Below are 17429 nucleotides of genomic sequence, written 5' to 3' on the forward strand. Positions count from 1 at the left end.
ATTTAATGCTCCTCCCCAAAAAATTGTATACTTGCCTCTTAATAGTTGAAGTTGTAAATGTATCAGGCACTTCAATATCATAAACTCATCTAATATTATTACATTAAAAAGTAAGCTCATTGTTAGTTTCAATTTGGAACAACACGGGGAAAGCGGAAGTCAGGCGTTTTATCCTGAAGGCATTAACCGGAAATGTGCCTCACCCGGTGGGGCTTGACTCTTAGATGGTTCGGAGTGCTCGCAACTTGAACAAGAGACACAAAACGACTGCTGAAAGTCGCTCGTTCATTGCGGGCGGACGTTCGGAAGCAACTACATCGGCCACCGGAAGACTGGAAGTAATTCGTCTCGGTGCCATTTGCTCGGGATGTTCCGCTTGTGCTCGGTTCGGCTGCCGAGGCTCCAGGCGGGCGGAGCCGCTCACCGCTGGCCGCGGCGTCCGCTCGGAACTCACGGCCGCAACGAGCCCAGGGAGCCGCTGAACTCGCCCAAGCGGGCCAAAGAGTTCATCTACCGGCTGCAGGCACGCGAGAGGTCCTGTTTGCTCAAGGAGCTCCAGAACTTCGAATCCATCGCCATCGCCCAAGGTGCGTCACTTCCTGCCTCGAGGCTCACCTGGCGGGCTTTGAAAAAGAATGGGCGTGGCCTACAGCTGAACGCTGGCCGTGATTGGTCTCACCTGTGCCGCTTTCCATTGGCTGCATATTTTCAGTCATAGCAAAGAAAACGTCATAAAGAGTCGTAATTTTGTCCCTCAATATTTGTAACATAACGAGGTAAACATGTCATTTAGTGAGGGGAAAATGATTACCCTTTTACACAAAAATATACTTGAATTATGTGTGGTATGGGACGAGCTGGTTTAGGAATAGAATATAACCTTTCATTTTACAAGAATTTATATTACAATAAATGAAGTCATGTTTTTGCTAGAATTTTGTGTTGTACGTGAGTCATAGTTCCATGTAGAAAAATTCACAATTTAAAAATATCAAAATTTAATCCAAAAACTTCCTGAAATGTATTTACCATTAACGGGTTAAAAGCGTCGCAAAGGTTTTCCTGTGACTACCGATAACTGTCGTAACTGTCAGCGCCGTCTCCTTTTTGCCCCGAAAATAGAAGTTTGTCACGAGGGTGGGAGTCAACGGAAACTTTTAAAAAAAAAAAAAATCCTAAAAGATGAAATCGTCATGTGAACTGGCTGTGCTTGCACTTAGTTTCCTTTTTTTTATTTCCAATAATGTACTTTTTTTTTTTTTTTTAGAAAATCTGACTGACTGGCGTGTTGTAATTTATTTATTGTATTCAGTATGCTTGTCAAATTTTGGGATTAGTGTCTTAATTATCATCAGCTGTATTGTTTTCTTTTTTTAAGATCTTTGTTATATTATGAAATATAAAATTTTAAAAAAATGTTTTTTTTATTTTAAAAAAATGAGTTAACAAATTTACTTTTTTGTTTGTTTGTTTATTTGTAATTTTTCCCAACAGAGACTGTGGAACCCTCGCCACCCACTGCAGCTCAGATTAGATATGGTGAGCATCTCATCCACACACACACAACAAAAACACACACACATAAATGCACGCCTCAGATGTATTTGATCTTTTTCCAGTTTTATTCCACAACACCCTCCCTTTCATCGGCTTTGGTTTCCTGGACAACGCCATCATGATCTCCGCTGTGAGTGGCGGCCCACCTTGTGTTCGCGGGTTGTTTACGGCGTCGGCGGTGTACAACTTTTTCTCTCTCTTTTTTTTTTTTTTTTTTTTTCTTCTCGGTGCGTCCCGCAGGGAACGCAGATCGAGCTCTCCATCGGAATCACGCTGGGAATCTCCACCATGGCCGGTGAGATCCAATTCCCGATTCAGCTTTCGAAAAGCGGTAACGAGGTTGGCGGCCGACTGAAGCTCGGCTGTGATGTTTTATTCACGCTTGAGACTTTGTCGTCATGACAACGTGCGTGTCGATCTTGACGGCAAACGAGAGCGAGAGGCTATCAAAGCAGCGGAAGGGGAAGAATGACTGAATGAAATGTTTTTGATTTTCTGTTCTGCAGCCGCCGCTCTGGGGAACCTGGTTTCCGACTTGGCGGGTCTCGGGTAAGAACTTTCTCGTACGTGTCGCTGTGTACGCCGTCTCCAAGTTAGCGCGTTCGCTCAGCTTGGCAGGCTACGTGGAGGCGCTGGCGTCCAGACTGGGCATGCAGGTCCCGGACCTGACCCCCAAGCAGGCCGACATGTGGCAGACCCGTCTCAGCTCGCACACGGTGAGGCGACCCGGCGGTCCGCGTCAAACGCCCCCGAGCTAACGTCGTGCGCGTTCGCAGGGCAAAGCCATCGGCGTCTTCATCGGCTGCGTTCTGGGGATGTTCCCGCTCTTGTTCATCAGCGACGACGACGACAAGAAGGCCAAAGCGGAGAAGCGGGCGCCATCCTGATGCAGAAACGGACGGCAAAGCTCACGCGGGAAGCCGCGTTCTCGCTAACTTCCTGTCCAACACTACCAGCCAACCTGCTGACTGACCGCTACCTCCCGGTGCACGCGATCATTGCATGCATTGTGACGCACAAATTATTTTTTTTATGGAGGGGACGTGCTTGCTTAGAATGTCCTAACTGCTAAACAAACAACTTAAATGGAGGAAATATATACCGTAGATATGTTTTTGCACAAATACGAGCTTCTGTGGCTACAAATGAGGTAGAACGTTAAGAACAAGTAGTTTGGGTTTTCTTTTATTTTGGTAGTGTTCACTATTTAGAGGGAGGTGACCCTCCAGATGTTTTTGCACCAAAGTCAACTCTCTTTTGTCTTCATTTTTTGTCACACTCAAAATGACAAATTATTATTTACATGGATTCAGAGACAAAGAAATTCTGGAACGTTCTCTCGTGACGCAATGAAAGCGAACCCATTGACTCTAACATGCCTTATTTTGCATGGAAACATTTTTTTTTTCTGACAAATACTTCAGCAATATTTTGTATATTCTGTGGAACAATTTCTTCCTAAATTGACCAAGATGAACTTTCCAGGGAGTCAAAATGAGATGTTTGTTCTTTTTACTACACGTACAACACATGTTTTTGTACCACTCTGTCATAAATATGTTTTAATAAAAGAGAAATGAATTCATGATTGTTTTGATGCACCACATTTGATTATGCAGTAGAATTAGATTTATTTATTGTAAAATTATAACAGTGTTTTTGACACTCAAACTAACTCCGATAAAGTAAAAAAAATAATAATTATTATACAGTGTGTAGTTGCCCAACTGTAACACCAGGTGGCGACGCAGTTCATGCCTCAGGCAACAAGAGCCACCGTATCGTGACGTAATTTCCGTCAAAAGACTTCCCCAACATGGCGGTGAACGGCTTAAATCTCAACTTGTGGCCAAATGGACCCAAACCGGGCGAGTTTTACGCGTTTCCCGGCAGAAGCGGCGTCAGGGAGAGTCCGGCTGTCGGCCCGGTCCGCCACACGCTGTGAGCCCAAAGCTTCCGCCGTTTTAATGCTGGCTTTTGTTTCGTTTGAACCGTTTTGACTTTCGCTTTGTGCGCCTCTGCTGCATCATCGTTGAGCTAAGTGATGCTAAGCTAACTTGCGTTAAGATCCTCACTTTAGGATCTGCGTCACTTTAAACGAGAATTTTGATGAATTGCGAATGAGTTTTAATGTAAATGGTATCTTCCACTCGTGTTTGTTTGTTGAATTAGCATGCTAACGTTAGCACTCGCACTGTCACTGTTCGGTTTTTCCATTTAACCTCGTAAACATGACAGCGAGGGAGAAATGATAATGGTGGGTACAATAAAGCTGTAATATGCAAACATAATAGAATTTGAGTCTTATTTATGGGTACAAAATACTAATTAGTGGGTGGGGTCTGTAGGACATATACAGTAGTTATACTCATGGATGTAATTGAAGCAGAATATTTGACACAATATGATGGAAAAGATCCAACATTATTGTAATTTCTTTGTCATCGTGTGTTAAATTTTTGCACGCAGGACCCCGATGGTGACCGGAACGTCGGTGCTGGCGGTGAAATTCACAGGCGGCGTGGTCATGGCGGCCGACATGTTGGGGTCGTACGGCTCCCTGGCGAGGTTCCGGAACATCTCCCGACTCATGAAGGTGACGCTTGCCCGTGCGATGCGTTCGTGTCTATGGAAACGGATACACTCCTCACAAAAAAAACCAAAAATGCACAATACTAAATTTCATGTGACCTAGATGAAAATTTTGTTTTGTGTCGTCCTTCCCCATCTAGGTGAACAACAGCACCATCCTGGGTGCGTCGGGCGACTACGCCGACTACCAGTACCTCAAGCAGGTCATCGAGCAGATGGTGTAAGCCCACATCCTCGGGCATAGTGGGAAAACGGATTTGACGATAAAGCGAGCTTTGCTTTTTTTTTTTTTTTTTTTTTCTTCTCCCTCCTCTGTCAGCATCGACGAGGAGCTGCTGGGGGACGGCCACAGCTACAGCCCCAAGGCCATGCACTCCTGGCTCACCAGGGTCATGTACAATCGCCGGAGTAAGATGAACCCCCTGTGGAACACGGTGGTCATCGGCGGCTTCTACGACGGACAGAGGTCAGCACCCACGTAGTTCGAAATTGAACACGGTATGTGCACGGCTACAATAGGAATAAAAAGCGCGAGCTGTCTGGTTTCGCCGTAGTTTCCTGGGCTACGTGGACAAGCTGGGGGTGGCCTACGAGGCTCCCACGGTGGCCACCGGCTTCGGCGCCTACCTGGCTCAGGTCAGTCCCTCGCCCTCCCACGAGATCCGCTCTGCTCGCCCGTGCGTTTGACCCTTTTGCGGGCGTGTCCGCAGCCTCTGATGCGGGAGGCTCTGGAGAACAAGACGGAGGTCAGCAAACAGGAAGCTCGCGAGCTGGTGGAACGCTGCCTCAAAGTTCTCTACTACAGAGACGCTCGCTCCTACAACAGAGTGAGTTTAAATGAAATTTTTAAAAAGATAGTAGTACTCCAATTGTAGTTAAAATGTCATCTAATTTGCCGGTCTGCTAAGTTTCTCACGCGTGTTTTTTGTTGTTTCAGTACGAGATCGCCATAGTAACCGAGGAGGGCGTGGAGATCACGGGCCCGCTGTCGTCCGAAACCAACTGGGACATCGCTCACATGGTCAGGTAGGGTTCAAAGTTCATGTGCGCGTCCTCCTCCGCCGGGAAAGGTTGCACGCGGAAGTCGTACAAGCGCGGAACGCCATCTAATTGTGCAAATATTTTGTTCTTTTTTTCTGCAGTGGCTTTGAATGAACACCAGAGGGAGCCAACTTCCATTTGCTCTGCTGTCGCGCAAATGTTTGATTCTTGTCACTTTTGTATCATTAAAACAAATGTTAACACAAACATTGTTTAGTTTTCTTTTGTAAATATGCAGGTGAATATCTTAGATTTTGCACAGTTTGTTAATTGTCACTATTTAACCCGACATACACATTTTTGGGTGATTACTGTTATTGTTAGTACCCTTATTGCTATTATTAAAACGTGATGAATGTTCCAGACAGGTTGTTGACATGCAGAATTGCAGAGACGAAATCGTCTGTCTCGTAACTGGGCAGACCAGACGCCGCTGTCCAATCAGAATAATCTCCGTCAGAAAAATGTTTCGCGTCGACGAATGGAATGCAGCCAGTTTCGGGTATCCGGGCAGGTTAGCGCCCGCCCACCAATGGGAAAGGACGTGCTCTTTGTAGTCAGGCAGACATAACACGTTCGTCCAATCACAAAAAAAATCACAAGGGCTTTTTTTGCTGTAGCTTGGCTCAGGTACTTTCTTTTTGTTTTTAAAAAGGTTAACACTGACGCTAGTGATGGGTGCTTCTGTTATTTCGTGACATAACTAATTCCCCGTGTTGGCGAGTTATTTCCAAGTCAAACGGCGCCCGGAAACAAGCGGACGGCTCGCCTCGACGCTTGCTAGCTTGTGCTATTTGGTAGCAACGAGCTAGGCTAGCTTAGCGTTGTGACAATCGCATGTTGACAAACGTCGCCCTTCGCGTTTGGACGTCATTGTGCGCGCGTGAGGATGAGGATGTTCGCGATGGCGGCGGTGGTTGTCACGGTGTCCGCTAGCGTGACGGCTAGCCGCTTCTTAGCTCGGCGCTAACTCGCCCGCTCGGAGGAAGCCGACACATGGCGGGGGGCCGGCCGGCCGGCCCGTCCGCCCGGCAACTTCGCGTCGCTTCCCCGCCTCCGCTCGGGTCCGAGTCGCCGCAGTCGCGCGGAGGCGGCTCGCCTAGCGGGGATGCGCAGCGACCAGTGTCGAAACTCACATATGACATGCTTTGTTCTCATTTGTATTTTTTAATATTTGATGAGGGCGGGACGGTGGGCTGGTGGTTGCCCGCGTCTGGCTCGTAGTGTTCGAATCTGAGCTCCGAGCCCACTGAAGACTAAGTTGTCCACAGTTGTGTTTGTCTTTGCAGTGTGGCGACCAGTCCCGGGTGTAACCCACCTTTCGCCCCTGAATCATCTCCAGATCACCCTAATCTGGACTAACAAACTTGAAACGATAAATTGCGAATTGACATGACTTCAGCAGTTGCGTTTTTGTCATCTCGGATGTTTGCAGATCCACTTTGAAGGTTGCGCCGCGGTCCGATGGTGCTCCCGAGCGCCGCTTAGCCGGTCCACATGTTGGAGGAGCAGCAGCAGCAGCACCGTCGCCCCGGCGGCGAGGAGGAGGGCGACCCGGACGCGGCCGACGGCGACACGGAGCCCAGCATGCTGCTGCAGAAGCTGAAGACCAACATCTCGTACGTCGGATCGACGACACCGAAATCCGTGCGCCGCTTTTATCGTCGTTTGTGTTCCGTTGCAGGAAGAGCGTTCAGACCAAAGTGGACCAGATCCTGGTAAATCCCGCACGTGTCGAAAAACTGTTGACCCGAGGTATGTGAATCATTTTGCCGTCGTCGTCGTCCGACAGCAAGACGTTCAGCGCTTCTCCGACAACGACAAGCTGTACCTGTACCTCCAGCTGCCCTCGGGCCTCGGGGCCGGCGACAAAAGGTCTGACGTAGCCCCGCCTCCTGCACCCCCGCGCCCCAAAAATGCGTACCCTGAACTTTTCCCTTGTGTGTTCGCAGCGGAGGCGGCGACAGTTTGTTCAACACGTCGGAACAACTCCACACGTGCAACTGGATCCGGAGCCACTTGGAGGAGCACTCGGACACGTGTCTGCCCAAGCAGGATGTCTACGAAACCTACAAGTGAGCTTACACAAACACGCCCGCACACATACTGACTCGCCCAGCGTGCTGTCTGTGCATCCTGTGCCCTTTCCAGGCGCTACTGCGAGAACCTGCAGCATCGGCCGCTGAGCGCCGCCAACTTCGGGAAAATCATCCGGGACATTTTCCCCAACATTAAAGCGCGGCGGCTCGGCGGCCGAGGACAGTCCAAATATCCTAACGGGCGTTGCCACGGAGACGGGGGGGGGGGTTGGGTGGGAGGGTTGTGCTAGCGTGTTGCGCGACGTTTCCTTAACTGCCGAGGGAGGCACGTACTGCTACAGCGGGATCAGGAGGAAGACGGTCCTCAACATGCCGCTGTTGCCCAACCTGGACCTCAAGAACGACCCGGTACGTGCACGCGCCTCCTCGTTACTCGTCCTCCCAACCTTTTTGTCCTTCACGCGTTTATTTCCCGCCTCCTCGTTGTCGTCAGGCGGAGTTGACGGAGCTGGTGCAGACCTACAAGCAGGAAGTGACGGAGGCGGCGTGCGAGCTCATCTGCGATTGGGCGCAGAAGATCCTGAAGCGCTCCTTCGACACGGTGGTGGAGATCGCTCGCTACCTGATCCAGGAGCACATCGTCAACCCGCGGTGCAGCCAAGCCGAGCTGGTGGCGTCGGCGGCGCTGGCGGGTAAGTGCGTGCGTGTGCCCGCGCGTGTTTCCACGGTGATAATATTTGCGTATTTCAGGAGGTCCCGCCAAGCCGCACAAAGTCATCAAGAAAACCCCCCTGGCGTCCAAATGCGAGGGCGACGCCCCCGCAGACCTCAAGGTAACCGACTGCTCACCCGCGAGTTTCTTCCGTCGCTTCCTGTCACAGCCGCTCGCCACTTCCTGTCCCCCCCCCCCCCCCCCCAGAGGGACTGCGGGGACTCGGCCTCCACGGCCGCTCTGAAGACGGCGGCCGCGGACAAGAACGCACCCTCCGCCAAAGCGCTGTCGCTGGAGGCTCCGCCCTCTCCCGCCGTCACCTCTCTTCGGCCTGCGGTGGGTTGCCAGGTCCTCGTGCGGGCCGGTTTTCGGGTCATTCGGTTTTTGCCGTGGGCAATTTTAAGTCCATACATATGGAACTAGTGACAACTTGTACAGCATGACACTGATTCGTTAGCCCATCTATGGAGTTTTACATTGCTTGTTAGCATTAAGCTAAGCCGACTTTCTAAGGCCACAGTTATATTGTGTGTCATGCACAAAATCTATTTTGATTATAGATTTGTGGCAATAATCACCGCCGTATTGCTATAAAATGACTCGTGTGCCGCAGGTGGAGGCGTACATGAAGCAGCTTCCCAGAATCCTCCCCCGCAGCTCCATCCCGGACAAGACGCCGCTGTCGGTGCGCTCGTCGCCGCCTTCCCTAGCGCCCAAAGACTCATCCGGCGCGGGACCCGCCTCCGGGACCGGCGGCCCCGCGGCGGCGAGCGGCGTGAAGGTGATCGCCATGGCGACGCTGCCCCAGCAACAGGGCGGGCCGCTGCCCCTCATGATCGTCCCGCAGGGGTGCTTGTCCTACGAACGGGAGAAAGTGGCGTCGCCCCCGTCCGTGCTCCAGAAAGTGAGAGACGGCGCCGGCAAGCGACCCCTGGAGGCCACGGTGGGCACTTCGTCAGGCGGTCTGGCGGCGACCCCTCCAGTCAAACGAAAACGCGGAAGACCGAGGAAACCTCGCCCGGAGGACGCTTTGCCGCCGCCGGCCCCGCCTCCTCCGCCGACACCCCACGGCCGCGTCATCACCTCGGTGACGGGCGGCGTCATCCAAAAGGCGTCTTCGTGTTCGTCCGCCTCGCAGTCGGTTCTGGAGCTGGTGATCCAGGAGCCGCCGAGCCTGCTCCTGAGCGCCCTCCCCGCGGCGCCGGACGCAGCCCAGCACGGCCAGCCGGGAGGCGGCGTGGTGGTGCAGTGCCAGCCGGGTGGTGGCGCCGCCCCGCCCGAGCCCGACCGCCACGCCCGCCCGCTGCTGCTCTTCCAGAGCGCTGGGAACGCCGGCTGGGAACTGGCACCGTCCGGTCGCACGCCCATGGTGGAGGTCATCCAGAAGGCGCCCAGGCCCAACAACAACAACAACAAAAACAACAACAACCCTCCCCTCGCATCTCCCAGAATGCAACGCGAGTGCGGCGAAGTGGAAATCACGCTGATGCCGATGGACGTCAACCCGCCCTCTTCTTCCTCTTCTTCTTCTTCTTCTTCTGTGGTCAGAAAGGAGGAGGAGGAGCCAGTGGACAGCCCCTAAAAGCCGCCACCCCTTTTTTTTTTTACCTCAAGCTCCGCCCCCTCACCCTTCTCATGGGCGGAAATCCCACCAATCAGGAGGGACGAATGAAGCCTAACCGTGAACGTGATCTCCCATTGCACTAAACGCTGTAGACTGCGGCTCCGTCCGTCCTTCGGACACCCCCGCACTCCCCTCTCCGGACCACCCACGGGCCCAAAAAGGAAGTAGTATTCTGTCCGGTGGACCAACAGGAAGCTGACTTACTACGGGTCAGAACCCGCTCGGGGTTCTCTACGCTGACCTCTCCTCGTTCGTGTGTTTTTTTTTTTGGTTTTTTTTTTTGCCCCTCCGACTGTTCTGCTACGCACACTTTCCGTCTCTACGTGTGTGCGTGTGCATGTTTCACTTTGTGTTTGTGTTTTTAGCGTGTTTGCGCGCGGGTGTGCGTTTATTCATACACGCGTGTTTACGTGAGTGCGAGGCCCGACGCGCAAAGGGATCGGTCACTCGACGCACTGACGTCCCGTCTGATTGGTCTTTCGAAACCCACGGCACCCGGCGAAAGCAATGGCGTCATCGGGGGGGCGTGGCCTCCGCTGTGACGTCACCGGTCGGCAACAACGAGCACAACGTTTGGGGAAATGTTCACATGCAGTAAAATATGTCTAGCGCGTTAACTCGCGTTTGTTTGCACTAACGCCGCAGCAGTAAATATATGATGGGGGGTGCTGTCAGGTTTCCCCCGGCAACGGCGGGGGGATTTGCGACACAGGAAGTGGACGCGTTCAGGTTCTTTAGCGTTGGCGGGAAGCCGAGCTTGTAAAAGACGTCGCGCGGAGAAATCTCCGGACGGCAACGATCGGGACTCGGGTAACGTACGCGCGTGTGTTTCTGAAACGCTCGCACGCGTCTTGCACTTTGACACAGGAAGTAGAAGGAGGGAGGGAGGAAGTGATGTCACGTCTGTGTGATGTCAAATTGTTACTGTTTTTTTGTGTGTGTGATTCCATCCTGACGTTTGGCTGAGGCATTGTGGGTAATGTAGTCCCTCGAGCTTGTGTTTTCGTGACATTTTGTGTGTTGCTCTGACAACCTGTGCCGCATGGTTTTACTTATTATTATTATTTTTTTGTATTTGTGTTGTCTTGTTTGCACTTTATACCTTTTCTTTCTTGATTCTCGACGTGTTCTTCAAATGTCTCGTTCACAGTTGACAATCCAACTGTTTAAAAAAAAAGAAAAGAAAGCAAAAACGACAATAATCAGCAAAACGCACCTTTGCTTTTCTTGTGTGTTCAGTGTGTTGTGAAGAGGAAGTGGAAGGATCTATTTTCCTACGTGGCCTGAAGGAATAAAAAAAAAAATCAGTCACGTTTACGACATAATTGCGCCTTGGATTTATTTATTTTATAAGTCCCTTCATCCATTTTTTTTATTTGATCTCTTGCCGACAGGATTCAGATTCAAACCCCGGAAGCTGTTCTGTCTTTTGTTCTACAAACAAAACAAAAATAAGGGGGGGGGTGGATGACAAAATCAGTACGTCTTCGGAAGGGTGGTGCTCCGATTTTTTTTTTTTTTTTTTGTCCAAGCGGAACACTTAAAAAGGCAAAACATTAAAAAAAAATCCGCAGCGTCACAAGAAACAAAATTAGCCATCGAAAACCTTGGAGTGCTCTTTCAAAATAAAATAGATTGGTGAAACTGTGAGATGCTCGAGGAAGTCTCCACTCATTCCATAAATTTACCTTAAGAAATGGTTTAAATATGAATAAATACAACGATCAACGGGTGTCGATGCACTCGCCGCGTCACACACCCAAAACGCGTGAGCTTTTATTTTATCGGCCGTAACCGGATGTGTGCTCATGCTGCATACCGGGAACGTGATTGATATTGCGTCACTGCTGCCTGAAAACAAATCAGACCGATCACCGTCGGCACGTCCACAAACGAACCAGAACGGAACCAGATGGATGCGTGTACACCCTGAAAGCGCCCCCGCTTGCCGAAGTGGACTCGATTGGCGCCTGAAGGTTAGAAACCCCCCAGCGCAAATTTGGACGCCGTCCAAAGCGGCCTAACTTCGCTCAATTTTCCCTTCCGGTAAGCGTCCTCCGCTCTTCCTGCACAGTATGAATTTATGATTTATACATTTGATTTGTTTCGTTGTTGCGTCTCCCGTCATCCGTGCGGCTAAACACGCATGCGCGCGCGCACGTCGCTCGTCAACAAAGTTGGTCTGGCGTTGCCTCGTGACGTCAGAAGAATATGTGCATTCGTTGTTGTGACGTCGATAAATTGAGGTTAGCGTCACGTGAAATCAGAAGTCCAGATTATGATCCTGGTGTGTTTGTGTGTGGTTCCGTTCGTGTTTGAGTGGCATTTGTGATTGTTTCAAGATGTGTGTGTGTCCCAGATGTCTTGTGAGATGACGTCACAGGGGTATGTTTATTTATTTGAGCCGTGTGCTAGTCAGGTCATGTACACACAAACTGCTAGTGGGGGCTGTTTTTTGTGCAAATCTTTGTCCCTCCCTGACAAAGAACAGCTGATCATTTATAAATATTAATATTACACGTGGCATCTCCCGCCGTGAACTGTGACGTGGAACACATCCTGCCTGATGTTATTTGGGGGGGGGGGTGTTCCCACCCACCCCCCCCCCCCCCAAACGGCGAGAAAGCCGCCGGAATGTTGCCCATCAAGAAGCCGCTTCGAGGAATGAGGAAGCGGCCGTGAATAAAAAATGAAACGCGTGCGCGAAGATGAATAATGAGCAGATGTTGGTGAAGTCTTCCAAGAAAACAAAACCCGTTTGAAGCCGGCGCGACGTTTCAAACTTTATAGTTCATAATTCTAAGCAAAAAAAAAACCATTGTATTAAATCTAATGGATGTATGAAATAATCATGACCATTTTAACAAAATGATCAAATATGAACATATATCTAAATAGCCGACTTTGCGTTGTCCTCCACAGAAATGGCCGACGCGGACGTTTCCTTCTCCCCCGCCCTGCGTCTGCTGCACCTAAGCCCCGCCCACTCCCCCCCCGCCTTGGCCCCCGCCCCCTTGTCCCTGTCGCCCACCAGCTTCTCGTGCCCCTCGTCCCCCTCCAGCGCCTCGTCGTCCTCGTCGAGCTGCTCCGGGAGTTCGTCGGACTGCCCGTCTCGCCGGCGCCACCACCACCACCGCCACCCGCAGCCCCGCCCACAGCCGCCCCTGCCGCCGCCCTCCCCGGACGAGCGCCCGTCGTCGCCCAGCGCCAGCCCCCGCAGCTCCAGCCCCAGCGGCAGCGTGGCCAGCAGCAGCGGCAGCCTGAGCAGCGACGCCGACCCGGCGCCGGACGCCGAGGAGGGGGCGGAGCAAGGTGGAGGTGGGCGGGGTGATTTCGTGGGGTGATGATATATTTCATATTTCGATTTGTGAAGTCGACAGCTGCTGTTTTTGTTTGTCCAGTGATTGACGCTGAGGTGGCGCTGAAGGCCTGCAAGGAAGTTCTGCTCCAAGTCCAAATGCAGAAGCAGGAAGGCGCCATCAAAGAGGAAGAGGAGGAGGGGGAGGGGCCTCCGCCGTCCAATCGGTCGTCGTGGCTCCTGCGCCTGTTCGAGTCCAAGCTGTTCGACGTGTCCATGGCGGTGGCGTACCTGTTCAAGTCCAAGGAGCCCGGCGTGCAGGCGTACATCGGGAACCGCCTCTTCGGCTTCCCCGCCGGCGAGGTGGACTTTTACCTGCCGCAGCTGCTCAGCATGTACGTGCACATGGACGGCGAGGTGGGCGACGCCATCAAGCCCTACCTGGTGAGTCGCACGCGGCGCTTTCCGTAGTCTGTGGGCGGGGCATGCGTTTCTGATCTGCGATTGGTTGCCAGGTGCATCGTTGCGGGGGCAGCATCGTCTTCTCTTTACTGTGCGCGTGGCTGCTGGGCGCCTACTCATCCGACATGCACATCTCGGCCCAGCGGCATTCCCGAGGAGCCAAACTCCGCAAACTCATTCTCTCCGACGAGCTCCGGCCCCCCTCCGCCGCCGCCGCCCGGGGCTCCGCCCCCCCGCGGACGCCCTCGCCGTCACGCCCCCGGACCCACCGCGGCGGCCGCGCCGACGCCTCCCGGTCGCCTTGCGCGTCCCCCTCGCGGAGGACCCACCAGCGGTCCAAGTCGGACGCCGCCGCGCCGAGCGGGTCGGGCGCCGCCCTGCGCAGGACGGGAAGTAACCCCAAAGTGGAGGCTGTCCACGAGGAGGTGAGTGAGGCCGTTTTGTTGTGGCGATGGCGGCACGGCAGAGTTTAAGGAAGACCCCAGAACTTGTTTTTGAGCGCCACGGTAGACTTTGATGTCCCGTCCCCCCCCCACAGCCGGAGCGTCTGCGTCCTCAGCGCGAGCTGGTCAAGTCCCTGCTGGCCATCGGTCGCCGCCTGGCGTCGCTCCCCGGCAAGGAGCAGAAGACGCAGCGTCTGATCTCGGAGCTGTCGCTGCTCAACCACAAACTTCCCGCCAGGGTTTGGCTCCCCACCGCCGACTTCCAGCACCACCTGGTCCGGATCCCGCACACGCAGGCGGCCGTGCTCAACTCCAAGGACAAGGTCGGCGGATACGAATGTTGTTTTTTTTTTTAAGTCCGAAATATGCTGATGTGACGTACGCGACAGGCTCCGTACATCATCTACGTGGAGGTGCTGGAGTGCGACAACTTTGAGACGTCGGCCGTGCCCGCTCGCATCCACGAGACCCGGATCCGCTCGGCGGGCTCCGCCGACAACCTGGACTGCGGCGTCACGGCGGCGCACCCCGCCGGCGGGAGCGTCTCCGCCGTCCACAACTACGACAACGACGACGACGCCTGGGCCACGGACGACATCGGCCAGCTGGAGGTGGAGGTGAGCGCTGGCCTGGTCCTAACAAGCTTCCTGTTTACTTCCCGTTAACTTCCCGTTTACTTCCTGTTGCGCGGCGGAGGTTCAGACGAGCAGCAGTGACAACCTGAGTCAGTTTTCCGTGGACAGCCTGACCAGCGTGGAGAGCAGGGAGGTATTCGTCGCCGCCGGAGACATCAGGTGAGTCGGCGCCGGCCCTCGTCCGCTTCCCGTTCCTGTTCCGGCTGACGTCTTCCGCGCCTCGGCCGCAGGCGCCGCTTGTCGGAGAACCTCGCGCACACGCCCACTTCCTTCCGAAAGGACCCCGAGGACCCGTCGGCCGTCGCCCTCAAAGAGCCCTGGGGGGAGAAAGTCAGGTGGGACTCGCACTCGCGCGTCGTGACGTCAGGGCGAGTCAACAAGTGCGTGCGTGTTCGTGCAGGCGCATCCGCGAGGCGTCCCCGTACGGCCACCTCCCCAGCTGGCGCCTCCTCCCCGTCATCGTCAAGTGCGGAGACGACCTGAGACAAGAGCTTCTGGCCTATCAGGTGCTCACGCAGCTGCAGGTACCCCCACCCCCCCACGCCAAATCACTCGCGGCCCGTTTAGCGCGACGACCGGGACGACGTGCGCCTTTGTCGTCTTCCAGGCCATCTGGCGGCAGGAGCGACTCCCTCTGTGGATCAAACCCTACAAGATCCTGGTGATGTCGGCGGACAGCGGCATGATCGAACCCGTCCTCAACGCCGTGTCGCTGCACCAGGTAGCAACGACGTCGCGTGCACGTTCACGTCTGAATTGTAAACGTCGGCGTGTCATTTTGTGCGTCAGGTGCGCAAGCAGAGTCAGCTGTCGCTGCTGGACTACTTCCTGCAGGAACACGGCAGCTGCACCACCGAACAGTTCCTGAGCGCTCAGAGGAATTTTGTGCAGAGCTGCGCCGGCTACAGCCTCGTTTCTTACCTCCTGCAGGTCAAAGACAGGTCAGTGGAGCCCCTTTTTGTGCTACAGTGAAGAAAATAAGTATTTGAACACCTGCCTATCGGTTAGAACTCTGAGGAGGAAGACAAATGATGAGTTCATTCCAAGAACACCGTCCCTGCTGTGAAGCACGGGGGTGGTAGCGTCATGCTTTGGGGGTGTTTTTCTGCACGTGGGACGGGACGACTGCACTGGATTAAGGAGAGGATGACCGCGGCCACTTATTGTGAGATTTTGGGGAACACCATTGAACATGGGTCGTGGCCGGGTCTTTGACCCAAAGCACAATGACTGGCTCCGTAAGAAGCACATCAAGGTTCTGGTGTGGCCTAGCCAGTCTCCAGACCTAAACCCAAGAGAAAATCTTTGAAGGGAGTTGAAACTCCGTGTTTCTCAGCGACAGCCCAGAAACCTGTCCTGATCTAGAGAAGATCTGTGCGGAGGAGTGGGCCAGAATCGCTCCTGCAGTGCGTGCAAACCTGGTGAAAGACTCCAGGAAACGTTTGACCTCAGTAATTGCAAACAAAAGTTGTACTGTAGCAAAATATAAACATTGGTTTTCTCAGGTGTTCAAATACTTATTTTGTTCAACAATCAATGCACTTCAAAGTTAAAGACAACCTAATCCGTCACCACGGGAACGTTCCCCCCGCCCCCGACCGCGCCACCATTTTGTCCCGGCAGACACAACGGCAACATCCTGGTGGACTCGGAGGGTCACATCATCCACATCGACTTCGGCTTCATCCTGTCCAGCTCCCCTCGCAATCTCGGCTTCGAGACGTCCGCCTTCAAGCTCACCCCGGAGTTTGTGGACGTGAGTCCGCCCGCGCCGACCCCGAATCCGTGTGTTTTCCGTGCCGCCATTTTTTTTTTTTTTTTTTTTTTTTGTGGTGCGTTCAGGTGATGGGCGGCCTGGACGGGGACATGTTTGTGTACTACAAGATGCTGATGCTCCAGGGAATGATCGCGGCCAGGAAGCACATGGACAAGGTGCTGCACATCGTGGAGATCATGCAGCAAGGTAGATCCGTGCGGACCGCCAAAGACCCTGCCGGGTGGGTGTCGCGGTTTTGGCGAGGTTTGCGGTTTTTATTTTGCGCAGGGTCGCAGCTGGCGTGCTTCCAGGGCGCCGGGACCATCCGAGGCCTGAAGGACCGCTTCCACATGAGCCTGACGGAGGAGCAGCTGCAGCTGCTGCTGGAGCAGCTGGTGGACGGCTCGGTGCGCTCCATCACCACCAAGCTCTACGACTCCTTCCAGTACGTCACCAACGGGATCATGTGACTCCCGTCGCCACCAGGGGGGGTTGTTCGCCCGTTCCACTCCCCGTTTCTCCGCAGCTCAAACTTCTTCTTCTGCTGTTTCCTATTCCGCTTTGTTTCTTCATCTTTCCGTTTGTCTATTTTCTGCTTAATCCGCTTTCAGATTACCCTCGATCCACTTCAACTGCCTTATTTTCCGCCAGCGCTAGCCTAGCTTCTTTTTTATTAGCTTTAGCATTGACGCTAACCTTGCGCACAGGACAAATGCTGAATGTTCCGTTTCGTCGTTCTCTTCCAGTCGGAAAAAAAAACCCAGCACGACGAGTCGCGAGGGGAACGCTAACGTGCTGACATTAGCACGCCGACGGAATCCGCGGTTTTTTGTTTACACGTCGAACGAAAGGTCCGTTTGGAATTTCACGCTGACGTAGCGTTTTTTTTTTTTTTTAAACAAGCATTTTTTAATCGCGTAAAAGGAACATTTTTTTTTTTTTTTTGTCGACTCTGTAAGAACACGCGCGCGAAGTTTACACTACATGCCGTCTCGCTGCCGATTGGCTGACACGACATTCCTGCGGTTGACTCCGGCCAATCGGGCGGCCTGTTTACGTTTGGTTTGTACGACTGCTCGAGGGGGACCTGATTGAAGACACTTTACGTGAGCTCACACCTTTGTATCGCTAGCGAGGAGCTAGCCTAGCCGAGTAGTAGCCTATTGCTAACACACTTTAGTATGAAGACTAATAATAAATGTACAGTCTATATTTATAGTTACTGCCAGATTGTACTAACCAGCTAACTTTTTTTTGGGCGGCGTACAGA

The 17429-nt window shown here is 53.1% G+C and overlaps 4 protein-coding genes across 9 annotated transcripts; all 4 read left to right on the forward strand.

Annotated features, from left to right (window-relative positions):
- The first annotated feature begins 133 nt into the window (after positions 1 to 133).
- Positions 134 to 3142, forward strand: tmem65 (transmembrane protein 65). Its single transcript, XM_061819333.1, has 7 exons — positions 134 to 587; positions 1495 to 1539; positions 1620 to 1687; positions 1798 to 1852; positions 2064 to 2106; positions 2168 to 2273; positions 2334 to 3142. Exons 1-7 carry the CDS (start codon positions 368 to 370, stop codon positions 2442 to 2444), a joined length of 648 nt encoding a protein of 215 aa, XP_061675317.1. The 5' UTR covers positions 134 to 367; the 3' UTR covers positions 2445 to 3142.
- A 196-nt stretch (positions 3143 to 3338) lies between these two features.
- On the forward strand, positions 3339 to 5397 carry psmb4 (proteasome 20S subunit beta 4). The gene is made up of 8 exons (XM_061819447.1): positions 3339 to 3498; positions 4027 to 4153; positions 4290 to 4369; positions 4469 to 4615; positions 4704 to 4785; positions 4860 to 4976; positions 5087 to 5175; positions 5292 to 5397. Exons 1-8 carry the CDS (start codon positions 3374 to 3376, stop codon positions 5302 to 5304), a joined length of 780 nt encoding a protein of 259 aa, XP_061675431.1. The 5' UTR covers positions 3339 to 3373; the 3' UTR covers positions 5305 to 5397.
- A 292-nt stretch (positions 5398 to 5689) lies between these two features.
- Positions 5690 to 11003, forward strand: rfx5 (regulatory factor X, 5). 2 transcript variants are annotated; one of them, XM_061819392.1, is made up of 11 exons: positions 5690 to 5820; positions 6626 to 6809; positions 6875 to 6908; positions 6983 to 7065; positions 7143 to 7265; positions 7342 to 7458; positions 7559 to 7637; positions 7723 to 7921; positions 7980 to 8062; positions 8149 to 8277; positions 8555 to 11003. In XM_061819392.1, the coding sequence occupies exons 2-11, from the start codon at positions 6688 to 6690 to the stop codon at positions 9521 to 9523; spliced, it is 1938 nt and encodes a 645-aa protein (XP_061675376.1). In that variant the 5' UTR covers positions 5690 to 5820; positions 6626 to 6687; the 3' UTR covers positions 9524 to 11003. The 2 variants fall into 2 exon arrangements, with proteins under 2 accessions (XP_061675376.1, XP_061675386.1); XM_061819402.1 differs by lacking the exon at positions 5690 to 5820 and having other exon boundaries at positions 5851 to 6809.
- Positions 11004 to 11389: 386 nt separating this feature from the next.
- Positions 11390 to 17300, forward strand: LOC133500544 (phosphatidylinositol 4-kinase beta-like). Of its 5 annotated transcripts, XM_061819380.1 has the most exons (14): positions 11390 to 11611; positions 12488 to 12883; positions 12967 to 13307; positions 13379 to 13750; positions 13864 to 14091; positions 14158 to 14385; positions 14465 to 14562; positions 14634 to 14738; positions 14804 to 14927; positions 15011 to 15124; positions 15193 to 15344; positions 16027 to 16159; positions 16246 to 16366; positions 16448 to 17300. In XM_061819380.1, the coding sequence occupies exons 2-14, from the start codon at positions 12490 to 12492 to the stop codon at positions 16627 to 16629; spliced, it is 2592 nt and encodes an 863-aa protein (XP_061675364.1). In that variant the 5' UTR covers positions 11390 to 11611; positions 12488 to 12489; the 3' UTR covers positions 16630 to 17300. The 5 variants fall into 5 exon arrangements, with proteins under 5 accessions (XP_061675364.1, XP_061675330.1, XP_061675356.1 ...); XM_061819346.1 differs by having other exon boundaries at positions 16246 to 17300; XM_061819372.1 differs by having other exon boundaries at positions 14471 to 14562; positions 16246 to 17300.
- Positions 17301 to 17429: the final 129 nt, after the last annotated feature.

The sequence above is a fragment of the Syngnathoides biaculeatus genome, chromosome 1 (assembly GCF_019802595.1).
Source record: "Syngnathoides biaculeatus isolate LvHL_M chromosome 1, ASM1980259v1, whole genome shotgun sequence".
Taxonomy (NCBI): Eukaryota; Metazoa; Chordata; class Actinopteri; order Syngnathiformes; family Syngnathidae; genus Syngnathoides; species Syngnathoides biaculeatus.